Here is a 12,636-nt window from a genome sequence, read left to right on the forward strand (position 1 = left end):
CGACCAGTAAGTAGAAAAGGACATCTAATGCAGGAATAAAAACACCATAGCAGCCAAGAAAATGCAAAAAAACGAGCACAGAAAAAACAAGACTGATTTCCCCCTTAAAATCCTGAATGGATATCAAGCCATGGCTAATCAGAAGAGACATCTCAGTCGAATAAAGTCTGAACATCACTAGATACACCAGGGTGTAAGGCAATGCGTGTAAGCACATTAGGAGAAAATCAGTTTTTGGACACTGGTACAATGACATGGATGTCTAGTTGGAGGGATTGTGTTTAAATGGCAAGCTATCAGTTACCAGTGGCCGAGAAAATTCTGTATCCACCCTATTAACATCTTGAAGAATAAGTCTGTTTGGAGAAATAAACCCTGTTGGCTATTGTCAGTCATTCTAGAGAACATGAAGCAACCAGAAATGCAGTACAGCTTATTAGCAGCAGGAAAAGTGGAGTGGGGAGCCAACCCTGCACCTTTTGAAAGGGCCTGTAAAGCCACCAACACTGGAAGAGATCTGAACGGGAAGCATACAAGTAACCAGTGTCCCTACAATTATTGGTTGCTACTAGTGAGTGTGGAGGAGTGATAGTTCTGAGGCTAAAGCATCTGAGCGCTTACAGTAAACATTTGGGGGCAAAAAAATGGGATGTATGACGTAGAGAAAAGCATTTGCAATGCAAAAGATCTTACATATTTAGAAGAAGTTAATTGTCATCTTTTGACTACAGCACCCACGGGCAAAAACAAAAGAACCTGCGAGACGCATGCACTCTCAGGCTCGACCCTTGAAAAAAAAAAAAAAAGAAAATGCACGAACTATGCACCCACTTTGGTTATTGGGGGATTAGGTTGTGCTATGTCTGTTGTGAATGGAATAGCTTACAGTCCAACTTTTCATTGTCTAAAGCCCATGTTTCCCCGTGGCTGGATTGAGAAAGTTGCCCAGTGCTTCATTTTCTGGTATTTTGAGTACCATCTTAGCAGGATAACTACATATAGCACCCTTGGCCTGCAGGACATCCGTGGGGGGGATATAGAAAGGTTGTAGGAAATTGGCTGTTTTTGAAAACGCCGATAGAACGAGACAACCCAGTTGATAATGTATTTGCCACTTTTTTTGGAGTAAAGACAGTGAAGGTTAGAATAAAAATATGTTTATCTCTACATTATCAGAAGCACAAAAGAGCCCGAGCTTTTCTTGAAAGCTAACCTGTGATCCTCTTCGCTGGCAATACAAAGAGCACCATCATAGTTCCAAGGATTAATCAGAGGATCTTATTCGAGCTGCCTTCCCACACCTACTCTGATCACAACATGGCTAAGCCCTCCATCACCCACCCTGTATGTAGGACCTACACTTACCGTGTCCAGCCACAAGCGGTCAAGCTCAGTGTGCCTCTGCTGCTTTGAGAGAGTGATCAGCCACCTCCCTCCACGCTTGTTCCGATAATCCTCCCACATTGGTTCAATGCCTTCCTGTAGCAGTAGAAAAGAGCATTTCAAACCCAGTGGTAAAGAAGGGTCCCCTCTTTACCATCACAAATATACAGAAAGTCTGTTAGGGAACGACGAGCAGTTTGCCAGGCATCCGTACTGCTGTGAGCTATACCTCAACTACTCTGTTGTACGTCCCGTACATTACTAACCGGCCCTGAGGTGCCACCAGAAAACTACCCAAGGTAAATGGCCATCAAACTTCAAGGCTATGCCAAGGCTGTGCCTTGAGAACACTCAAGATGAGCTATGGCCACAGCTGCCACCCATGGAACTGGGGAGCCAGGTTGAATACCCAGCATCAGCGCAACATCCTGCAATTCTGGGCAAATCACTTGTGTCTCCTTGTGACAGTGTAATGTGTGGTTATTTTGTAAAGCACTGATGCCCTTCAGCCAAGTTTGAGCTACATAATACTGTGGCAAAACTATAGCTAGCAAACTGTGACCCCAATAGACTACCCTCATGACCAGAAAACTGGTAAAGAAAAAAGGCACACATCCATGAGACCGTTGGGTCTGGCACAGGAAAGGACCCAGGCATATCTGACCCCTCACAAGCAGTGCTGGCAGCAGACCTTTAGCCCACCCTAAAATCATGCCATTCCAACTGCGGCTCTTCAAACTACCATCAATCAGCAGTCCGGGCTACCTCGTGCTTATGCCTCCAATAGATTTGCCTGACCTGTGATTGACCCCAACCACAGCTGGCCTTTTAATTCTCTGAATTTCCCAGGGGGGCTTTTGGCAGAAACTGTCAGCAACTTGTGTATGGTTTGGTTGCATGACAATTTCTGGCTCGTCAATTGTAGATACTCCGCATCCTCGCTTCCCCAGTCATGCGAGGCAGGAGAATGTAATCTTAGATCCAAGTAGCCCTACCGAAGCTTACCTTGAAGATGGAGTAGTCACAGCCAGACGTCAGCTTACTGGCTAGCTGGATGTTGGTGTACAGTCTATGGCGGGGGGAGGGGGGAAGAAAGAAAAAAAAAGACAAGAGCCCAGTAAATAATATGACCATTCCACATGCTCATTCGCTGTCCCAACTGCTCTATGTTGTTGCAGGCACCCTCCATCTCTGCAGCAGCCCAGCATCTAAGAAGCTTCCCCCATGGAGAGCTGATAACACTTTCTAAGGGGCTCACGATTACTATAATATCAGCCTTCCCACCTGCAAGTGCACCGGTGCTTGCCTTCTGTTCCACCACCCACTGTGTCCACTCATCACCACAACCAGCTACAGCCGTCTTCTAGCCCTAGCAGCAGAGCAACACCAAACTCTTCCTCCACCCTACCTGCAAACCATGGATAGACTCTACAAGGCCTCTAATTCCCTCATCTTTTCCATTTGTTGAAAATTTTCTGTGGCACAGAGGGAAGCCCCACGCCAGTTTGGGTATCAACAGTCATGATAAAGTACTGTCCTTCTGGTTAAAAGGAACACAGGAGTAAACCCTAAAGCAAGATGCAATAAGTGTGGCGTGATCGATGCCCCTGGAAAGTGAAGACGGACTAGCGATAGACGAGGTGGCTGTGTGGATTTCCAGTTTTGAACAGGATCTCAACAATGAAAGTGTGCTTGGTTGGTAGTTTAGAGTTTGCTAAAAGTAGGTTAGGGGTTACAATTGCACATTTGAACAAACTAGGCGTGCCAGTAATTCATTTAAACTCTCGTGTGAAGTCCTAGAAATGTATTCGAAAAATGATCGGGGTAACTGGGATTATGGACTACTGTGGTATTTCCACAATTATGTATTCACAGAATGCGCCACATAATCCACCATTCGCGGATTAGCAAAGTATGCTTCTACATCAAACGAACTGTTAATAAAAAAAGCACAACGTGGTGGCAGACTGCACGAGAACGTTTCACCTTTCAGTGATAGCTGTATGCAAGTGTAACACTGGTACTCATGAGGTGAAACCCTTGTCCCAGGTAGTGTTAGTATTTGTTAAAATGAAAAATTATCAAAACTGCCACAGAATACACTGCATGACGCACATAATGTGCCTTTCCTTGTCACATTTGTTTCTCTCTCGCATAATTCCACAGGCCCCGAGAATCATGCACTAGCCATTCCGTCACTAGCATTTTCTAGTTAGTCCGCTGGCCGAAAGTATGCTTTCAGAGCTGACTGGGCTGCCATGACGCAACCATGAAAGCTCAATAGCATCATTCGCGCGGTCCTGCGCAGTGGCAGGGTGGTTTCGGTTTCCAGCCTAGAGATTGGTTCGACAATTGATGCTTTGCTCCTGCCCATAGTTTTCCTGGTGTCAGGAAATCTCATGGTGCAAACACTGAAGTATGTCAGAATGCGGGAGTCAGCAAGAGATTTGAGACGGTTCTAAATGGTCTCGAGAACTTTACCAACGTAGGAATTTTAAAAAGTGGCATTTCATAGTGGGTGCAAAGTGTACTTTTGAAGTTTCTGGTGCTGCCGGTTTGGCCACAATAATTGTCTGGTACAGATTGAAAAGTGTCCTATCCCTTGAGCCTACAACCCACCCCTTGGTGTCCCCACTACCATCAGCATCATCCACTAATACAGCTGTGCGAGGCCGGCCTCACCTCCACCACATCAGGGTCCCCACATGCCTAACTGTCAGCCACAGAGGGCTGGACCGAACCACATTTCCCCGCCCCACCGGTTCTTGCTCTTCACCGGTTAGGGTGTGCAGTACTTACGCCCAGAAGTCTTCCACGGTAGCGAAGGTGGTCAGGAGGCGCAGGTTGCCCTGCCAGGTTTTGCTTTTGTCGTTTTTGAAAAACCAGAGCGCCCACCTGTGGAGAAAAGGCAGAAGGTATCAGTGCCCGAAAGTCACTCCCAGCCCAACAGCCAACAGAACGGGCTGCAATATACATTAACTCGTGCATTCCACATTCCGATGTACAGTTCACCTGTTCAGGTGCAGGCAGGACCAAATCCCCCTTTTTTTCATATGTCAAATAGGGCACTACTAAACTAGGCATTAACAATAAACCACGTATGTATCAGTATCACCCCCTTTGGGTAAATGCATCCCCGATTGCGACCTGAACGGTAAGACTGGGAGGCTGAGCTGCCTTTGGCTGTAAAGTCTTAATGGAAAGCTGCCTCACGGCACCAAGTCAGGTGAGACACTCAGCAACGCCTCGCTTTTTAGCCATCCATAGCTTGCTTTATGGGGCTTGCAGTTTTGATCTGGGGTTTATAAGCATTGGCTGAGAATGACCACAGGTAAAAGGTCTGGTCGTTAAAAGGCCAAGAATGCGTGAACTTGTCACCCGACATGGGGCCAGCTGTGATCTGCCTACGTGTGCTTCCCAAGTTAAAAAAGACCCGTTTTAGGTTCTTACAGGCTGGCAGAAGCTGTTTCTGGACTAGAGAAGCGGAAACTCTGCAAATACACATCTACCCCCGCAAAGCCAGCAGTAAGAAGTCCGATATCATGTGACTGGCCCTCTTCCTACAGGTACTTGTTAGGAGGACCACTTCCACCTCAGACAGTACAATGGCTACCCCATAACACGGCTCATGGCATTGAAGGGGGTAGCGATAGGTTACAACATGGCTGGGCTCAAGCTGAGAGTGTCGGCCTTTGTGTGGATGAGAAAGTACCAGGGCCAATTCAGCAGGTTCTGAGCTGGTTAAGTCAATTCATGTAGCCGCCCAGTAGGTGTCAGTGATGTGCATAGGACTGGCCTCTGCAGCCGCACAATGTGGTGAAAGGCAATGGGCTGCGAGCTACTGACAGTGGTTTGGAGTGTTTGAAAGTATTCCACCCATCACGTGTGTTTGACCCCACCCGAGTAGACGTCATACCTGTTCTCCAGAGGATGTTTACCCAGTTGCTCGATGACCAAGGGGGGCTTTTCCACTTGTTTTTTCTTCTTCTCTTTTTTTGGAGGCAACGGAGTGTTGCGCTGTAAAAGACGAGGGGTGAGGAGCAGCGGAGAGATAATCGACAAATAGCACCCTCGCCCCCCCAACCCCAATCCCACACATCTCAGGGCGAACTCAAACTAGACCCTTCCCCCGTTATGTTGCAGCCGGTAACACAACGCCGCCCACCAGCAGTGAACCCCAGCTCCCAGAAGGGCGTAGTGGATCCGCGGAATCCATAGCTACCAAGCAAGGAGATGTCCACTACCGCGTAAAGTGTGAGTAGGTGGTGGGGACTACCAGCACTTTTTTTGGGGTGGGGAACCGGCGTATACTTCTCAGCATCAGATATTGTCCGCGAGCAATGGATGGACAAATACAGTGGAAATAAGGGGAAAGAAAAAAAAACGACCATAAAGGGAGAAAGGAGACCAGCAAGAGCGAGAAAAAGAGGAGTAGTGTGTTAGTGGATTGAAGAGGCATGAGAAGAATTCATTACTACGCAGCTTTGATAATGCGCTTCAAGTTTAGTTGCACCGGCTGTGGGCTTCGGAGCAGAGCTTCCGGCACCTTTTCTTTTACAAATTAAGCACTGACTAAACAGTCATCCATCGGAGCATTTCTTCTGTGGCTGGTGACGGCTGCGAGTCCCTGGAGTGAGGGGCCCTTGCTCGAGTTCCTCCGTTAACATCGATTTAACACTAACCGATAACCCAAGGACGCAGTAAAGCTTCGCAGGCCCGTGGACATTTATTGTCTAACAGCAGGGCGTTCTTCTAGCCAAGCTTTAACAATTAAGCCTTTTCAATTAATGGGGTTAGCCCTCCCCTCCAGCTTAATTAAAACGACGGCTCTTTGCTGAACACTGAATGTTCCTGTGTTTAACTCGTATATGTTTACTGTACCTAGCACGCCGTTACTGGGCACAAACACTTGCTCTAACTGAATAGCGCATCGCAAAGGAGGGATGGGTGGCCAGGCGGAGATCCAGTTTTGGGGTTTTGTACGTGTCCCTGAAGGCCTCGTCGGGGTGCCGCGGTTGACGCCTGTACCCGAGATGTTACATTTCTACAGCGTCGTCATTTCATCTTTAATAGCTATTTCAAGTTGTTTTTATTCATTCTTATAGTTACTAAACTAGCTCAAGCAAGATAAACAGCACAGGGTAACGGGGCACCGCTCCAAGGGGATGACGGGAATCAGATGCAGGGCACCGGGGTACCTCGGGCCAGCTACTATCAGTGTCTGCACAGCAGGGCCCTGACTCGCGGGACCAGCCCGGGGAAGCGGTACTTCCGCGCCTCGAAGAAGGGGAGAGGCGTTGGAGGAGGAGGGAGGAGGGAAGGGGGGGGGGGGGGGGGTGATAACCTGGCTACGCTCTTACAGTGGCGTAACAAAGGTCCCCGCAGCCCGGGGGGGCGGTTGATCTCCAGTCCCCCCCCCCCATCACAGTACCCTGGCCTGCAAGCTCCTTAGTGAGCTCGGAAGAGAGAGGGGGGGGGAGGGGGGAAGAAAGAAATGCTGCATGTATTTTGCATGGATCACCAGCCTTCCCTCCCCCCCAGCTTCGTTACGCCACTGCGCTCATAGTGCTGCGGGGAAAACCGCCCCCTGCTTGTGCTGCGGGAGGTTATAACTTTGAGAAAACCTTAGACACTTTATCACATCACTACTACTGAACGCCCATGAAATAAGAATCGGGGCCAGAAGCGGTTAAGTAGAGATTAAATACATTCCATTGACATAAGCGAGTGGAGGATAGGTACTAGGCGAAAAAGACTCTGGCGCTACAGATAAGCAGAGTCACGGGGGCTGAAGGGCGAGGATAGGTGTAACAAACCGGCCCCAGAGGTAAGAAAGAGGTGTTTGCTGTGCGGAGGCTCGCAGCGTTAGGGTAGAAGGCAGCTGTTCCCCAGCCGGTGGCACGGGAGTCTGGGGGCAGGCAATCAGCGCCTCGTCTCGGATTCTAAGCGCTATACAAACACAACTGGAATACGAACTAACGGGGACCCTCTTTCATGGCGACGAGCCTACTCAACTGACGTGCGCTCACCAGCTCAGCGGAAGCCATTCTGCCAGAGCTAAATTGGGCCCCACCCTCCAGGCTTGTATTTATAACCCAGCACCCTTAAAGGGGACCTGGCCTTCACGGGCCTAACACTAAACCGGCCTATGGTTATTTAAAATTGAACCTCTGGATGGATGTAATCGCAATGCTACGTATGGCGTTGCTGCTTTTGGCATGACCCCAAAGCGGCCATAGTCAGTGGCATTCCTTTGAGGCCCTAACACAAGCAATGTCAATATGCTGTGCATCCCTCTCCACCAGCCGCTAGGAGCCATCACGGAGAGGATCATATGCCAGAATGGGTAAAGTTGCCTGTGTCTCCACATCACCAGTCCTTTGCGTCTGACAGTGCATCCTGGGAGATGTAGTCTTTGGTCAGTTAACGTGAGCTAAACGCAAGGGGCTGTAAAGGAAAGGCTAGGACTAGAAAAGATGTGCAAATGGCACAGAAAGGTCCATGCTCACCAGGTACCTGTCAGTAGACCCTGTTCCTTTACAAAGAAAAAGGTGTCTCTGTAACACCACCAACCCCCTCCCCCTCAACAGCGACCTCGTTGCTTGCACTAACACGTCGCTGCTTCTTTTTTTGGCCCATTTCCGAAATAACTGTTTTGGAATCTCTGGTTAAAGTTCATGCAACAATGCCTGGTGGGAACGGAAATGTCAAAGTCAAGTGTTCTGCCTTACCAGAGTACCTGCTTATTTCTGAGAAGTGCCGTTACCCTCCAATTAAAAGTATTACGTTTTTCTTGAGAAGTGCAGGTACTCTCCATTTAAAAAGATTTCTTGAATACACCAACCAGTAGGACATGAAAGTGGGGCGTGGGGTTTTAGCTCCGAGAGCCAAACTTCAGTAAAATGTGACAAGGAACGAGAATCTAGATGGTCCGGTGGTTTCTGCCTGGCCCTAAGCGAGCGTTGATTGGTGGTGTGTGCGTTCCAAATGCTAATATAATCAGTGATGTCGACTTTTGTTCAGTGCAAACTTTTCACTCGCGCTGTAGCGGTGCCGTACTTTGGCACAATAATAGTACCATCAAACATTTCGGGAGCACTTCTCTCAACTTGGCAAAGTTGTGAGACTGCCTGATAAAATAGTTAACCAACTTAAAAAATACAATGAAACTGTGTCGGGCGGCGCAATGGACATTTAGGAATTTACTTAGAGAAGCCAGGCCCTCAAATGAGGGTCACGTGACTGCTATGACGAGTAAAGGATGTATCGACTCCCCCCCCAACAAGCCCCGGTTACTACACCTTTCAATAACCTAGCACGGCATATTACTATGCAGTCCACGTGCGTTCGTTTTTTTGGATCAAACGAAACGAATTAAGACTACTACTCCCAGAATGCATTATGAGGAGAGTACCGTTCCCTTGGCAACCTGCTCTCCCTTCCGCTGCTCTAAGGGGAAAGGAGGGCCCAGGGACCACTTGGCGGGTTGGCAGTGGATGAATATATAGGTCAAAGTTGGGAAGTAATAGACAATAGCAGCGAAAAAAGCAGTAAGCAAGAGAGATGAAGGAAGGCAAAGTTAGAGAAGAAAAATGGGACAGGGAGTTAAAATCAGAACAAAAGGGATTGACTGTGAAGAATGAAAGAGAGAGCTAAGGCAATGAAACTGATTGATGGAGTAATATGCTCAGCAATCAATCAATCAATCATTTCATTTATATAGCGCACTATGTACCCGTCAGGGTTTCGAGGCGCTGGGGGGGGGGGGGGGTGGGTGAGCTGTTAGCGGTCGAAAAGCCAGGTCTTGAGGAGTCTCCTGAAGGTGAGGAGGTCCTGGGTCTGGCGTAGTGAGGTGGGGAGAGAGTTCCAGGTTTTGGCGGCGAGGAAGGAGAAGGATCTGCTGCCGGAGGTCTTGCGCTGGATCCTGGGGACGATGGCGAGGGCGAGATTGGCAGAGCGGAGTTGACGAGTGGGGGCGTAAAAGTTGAGTCTGGAGTTGAGGTAGGTAGGTCCGGTGTTGTGTAGAGCCTTGTGAGCGTGGGTGAGGAGTTTAAAGGTGATCCTCTTGTCCACGGGGAGCCAGTGGAGGTCCTTCAGGTGAGGGGAGATGTGACATCGGCGGGGTATGTCGAGGATCAGGCGGGCGGATGCATTTTGGATACGCTGGAGTCGTTTGATGTCTTTTGTTGGGATGCCTGTGTAGAGTGCGTTGCCGTAGTCAAGTCTGCTACTGACGAGGGCTTGGGTCACCGTCTTTCTGGTTCCTGTTGGGATCCACTTGAAAATTCTGCGGAGCATTCAAAGGGTGTTGAAGCAGGAAGAGGAGACGGCGCTGACCTGTTTGGACATGGTGAGGGCGGAGTCCAGGATGAAGCCGAGGTTTCTTGCGTGGCTGGCTGGGGTGGGTGGGGGTCCGAAGTCAGTAGGCCACCAGGAGTCGTTCCATGCCGAAGGGGTGCGCCCGAGGATGAGGACTTCCGTCTTGTCGGAGTTGAGCTTCAGGCGGCTGTCGTTCATCCACTCGGCGATGGCTTTTAGTCCCTCGTGGAGGTTGGTTTTGGCGGTGAGTGGGTCTTTGGTCAGGGAGAGGACGAGCTGGGTGTCGTCGGCGTAGGAGATGATGCTGAGGTGATGTTGGCGGGCCAGTTTGGCGAGGGGGGCCATGTAGACGTTGAACAAAGTAGGGCTGAGGGAGGAGCCTTGGGGGACGCCGCAGATGAGGTTGGTGGCTTTGGAGCGGAAAGGGGAGAGTCGGACTCTCTGGGTTCTGTCGGAGAGGAAGGATGAGATCCAGTTGAGGGCTTTATCTTGGATGCCGGCTTCATGGAGGCGGGTCAGTAGGGTGCGGTGGCAGACTGTGTCAAAAGCGGCTGATAGGTCGAGGAGGATGAGGGCCGAGGTTTCGCCGTTGTCCATTTGAGTTCTGATGTCATCTGTGGCGGCGAGGAGTGCAGTCTCGGTGCTGTGGTTTCGTCTGAATCCGGATTGAGAGGGGTCTAGGATGGAGTTGTCTTCGAGGAAGTGGGCGAGCTGTGTGTTGACGATCTTCTCGATGACTTTTGCTGGGAAAGGGAGGAGAGAGATCGGTCGGAAGTTTTTGAGATCGTTGGGGTCAGCCTTGGGTTTCTTGAGGAGGGGTTGGATTTCTGCGTGTTTCCAGCTGTCTGGGAAGGTGGCGGAGTCGAAGGAGAGGTTGATGATCTTGCGGAGTTTGGGGGCGATGGTGGCGTTGGCTTTGTTGAACACGTGATGTGGGCATGGGTCCGTGGGGGAGCCTGAGTGGATGGTGTTCATGGTTGTTATTGTTTCGGTGTCGTCCACGTGGGTCCAGGCGGTGAGGCGGCAGGCATCTGTGGAGATGTCAGGGGTGGGGTCTGGCGGCGGAGTGGCGTTGAAGCTGTCGTGGATGGTTGTGATTTTCTGGTGGAAGAAGGTGGAGAGGTCGTCGCAGAGTTTCTGGGAAGGCGGGATGTCGTTGGAGTTGGCGTTGGGGTTTGAGAGTTCCTTCACGATGCCGAAGAGTTCTTTGCAGTCGTGGGCGTTGTTGTTGATGCGTTCAGTGAAGTGGGCGCGCTTGGCGACTCGGATCCGTTGGTGGTGTTCACGGTTGGCGTCTTTGAGGGAGGCGAGGTTGTCGGGTGTGCGCTCTAAGATCCAATTCTTCTTGAGCTTCTGGCAGAGGCTTTTGGAGGCGGTCAGTTCGTCTGTGAACCAGGCTGGTTTTTTCTTTCCTTGGTTGGCGGTGGGTTTCTTGAGTGGGGCTAAGGTGTTGGCGCAGTCGAGGATCCATTGATGGAGGTTGATGGCGGCAGCGCTCGGGTCGGTTGAGTCGGGTGGTGGGTTTTTGACGAGGGTGCTGGTTAGTTGGTCTTGGGTGATTTTTCCCCAGCGGCGGTGAGGAGGTAGAGGGATGCGGTGGTGTTCGGTGATTTTCTTATAGGAAAAGTGGACGCAGTGATGGTCGGTCCAGTGGAGTTCGGAGGTGTGGCTGAAAGAGATGTGGTTGCTTGAGGTGAAGAGGGGGTCAAGAGTGTGTCCGGCGATGTGGGTGGGAGTGTTGACCAGTTGACGGAGTCCGAGGTTGAGGAGGTTGGAGGTCAGTGATGCGGTGTTGACGTCGTTGTTATTTTCCAGATGGTAGTTTAGATCTCCCAGGAGGATGTAGTCTGGGGAAGCGAGGGCGTGGGTGCTCGCGAGGTCGGCGACGGTGTCGCTGAAGGGGGCTCTTGGTCCTGGAGGGCGGTATATGAGGGTTCCTCTGAGGGTCGTGTTGGGGTCCGTGTGGATCTGGAAGTGGAGGTGTTCGGCTGGGTTGAGGGTGTCGTCCGTGTGGGTGTGGATTTTGAGGGTAGATTTGTGGGCGATGGCTATTCCGCCGCCGATTCCGTTGGTTCGATCTCTTCTGGTGATTTTGTATCCGTCCAGTATGGCGATTGCGATGTCCGGGGCCGAGGAGTCGTTCCACCAGGTTTCGGTCAGGAAGGCCACGTCAGGGGCGGTGGTGTCGAGTAAGTCCCAGAGTTCGATGGCGTGTTTCCGTGCGGAGCGTGTGTTGATGAGGATGCAGTTCAGGTGGTTGGTGTTGGAAGTTCTTGTTGTTGGCTTCGCCGTTCTGTCGCAGGAGAAGTTGCAGGTGCGGCAGGAGAAAGGTCCTTTTGTGTGCTTCGGGGTTGCAAGGAAGCACTCTGCGGAGGGGCCGGGGTTGAGTGCGCGGACTTCGTTGGTTGAGTAACGGACGCAGGGGTTGCGGGGGGCGCGAGGACCAGGGGGGGGTGGCGCTGGGCGCGGTCCAGGCGCGGATGGGCGCAGATGGGCTTGCCTCTGGCGCGCCTCTGGCGCGCCAGCGGCAGCGGCGCAGCGGACGCGCAGCGCCAGCCATTAAGAAGGGAGGGGGGAGGGAGGAGCAGCTGGGAGGCGGGAGGCGGGAGGGAGCGGCGAATGGGGACGCAAGGGGGGCGGGCCGCAGGGAGGCAGCGGCAGGGAGCGGAGAGCAAGGGGGAGCGCACAAGGGGCGAAAAACACGAAGGCACAAAAAATCGAGCAAAATTAAAGGCAGTCACAATATGAAAAACACACAATATGAGATACACTAATGGCACAGTAAACAATCGGGGAAACAGCAATCAGAGGGGCACAACGGGGGCAGAAGCACCGGAGGCGAGGCGCTTGAAAACAGTAACACGCACTATAGGGCGGCGAAAAAGTGGCACAATCAGAAGGGGCACGGCGGGGGCAGAAGCGCAAGGAGGCAAG

At 51.1% G+C, this 12,636-nt stretch overlaps 1 protein-coding gene across 1 annotated transcript in view; it reads right to left on the bottom strand.

Annotated features, from left to right (window-relative positions):
- Positions 1-7,499, bottom strand: part of EIF4E1B (eukaryotic translation initiation factor 4E family member 1B) — a 47,399-nt gene extending 39,900 nt beyond the window's left edge. Inside the window, exons 1-5 of the mRNA XM_069244560.1 lie at positions 7,413-7,499; positions 5,300-5,400; positions 4,183-4,278; positions 2,389-2,452; positions 1,366-1,479 (exon numbers count right to left, since the gene is read on the bottom strand). Coding sequence (XP_069100661.1) covers positions 1,366-1,479; positions 2,389-2,452; positions 4,183-4,278; positions 5,300-5,400; positions 7,413-7,430 — 393 coding nt within the window. The 5' untranslated portion in view covers positions 7,431-7,499. The remainder of the gene's footprint in view (positions 1-1,365; positions 1,480-2,388; positions 2,453-4,182; positions 4,279-5,299; positions 5,401-7,412) is intronic.
- Between the last annotated feature and the right edge of the window lie 5,137 nt (positions 7,500-12,636).

This window comes from Pleurodeles waltl, chromosome 7 (assembly GCF_031143425.1).
Source record: "Pleurodeles waltl isolate 20211129_DDA chromosome 7, aPleWal1.hap1.20221129, whole genome shotgun sequence".
Taxonomy (NCBI): Eukaryota; Metazoa; Chordata; class Amphibia; order Caudata; family Salamandridae; genus Pleurodeles; species Pleurodeles waltl.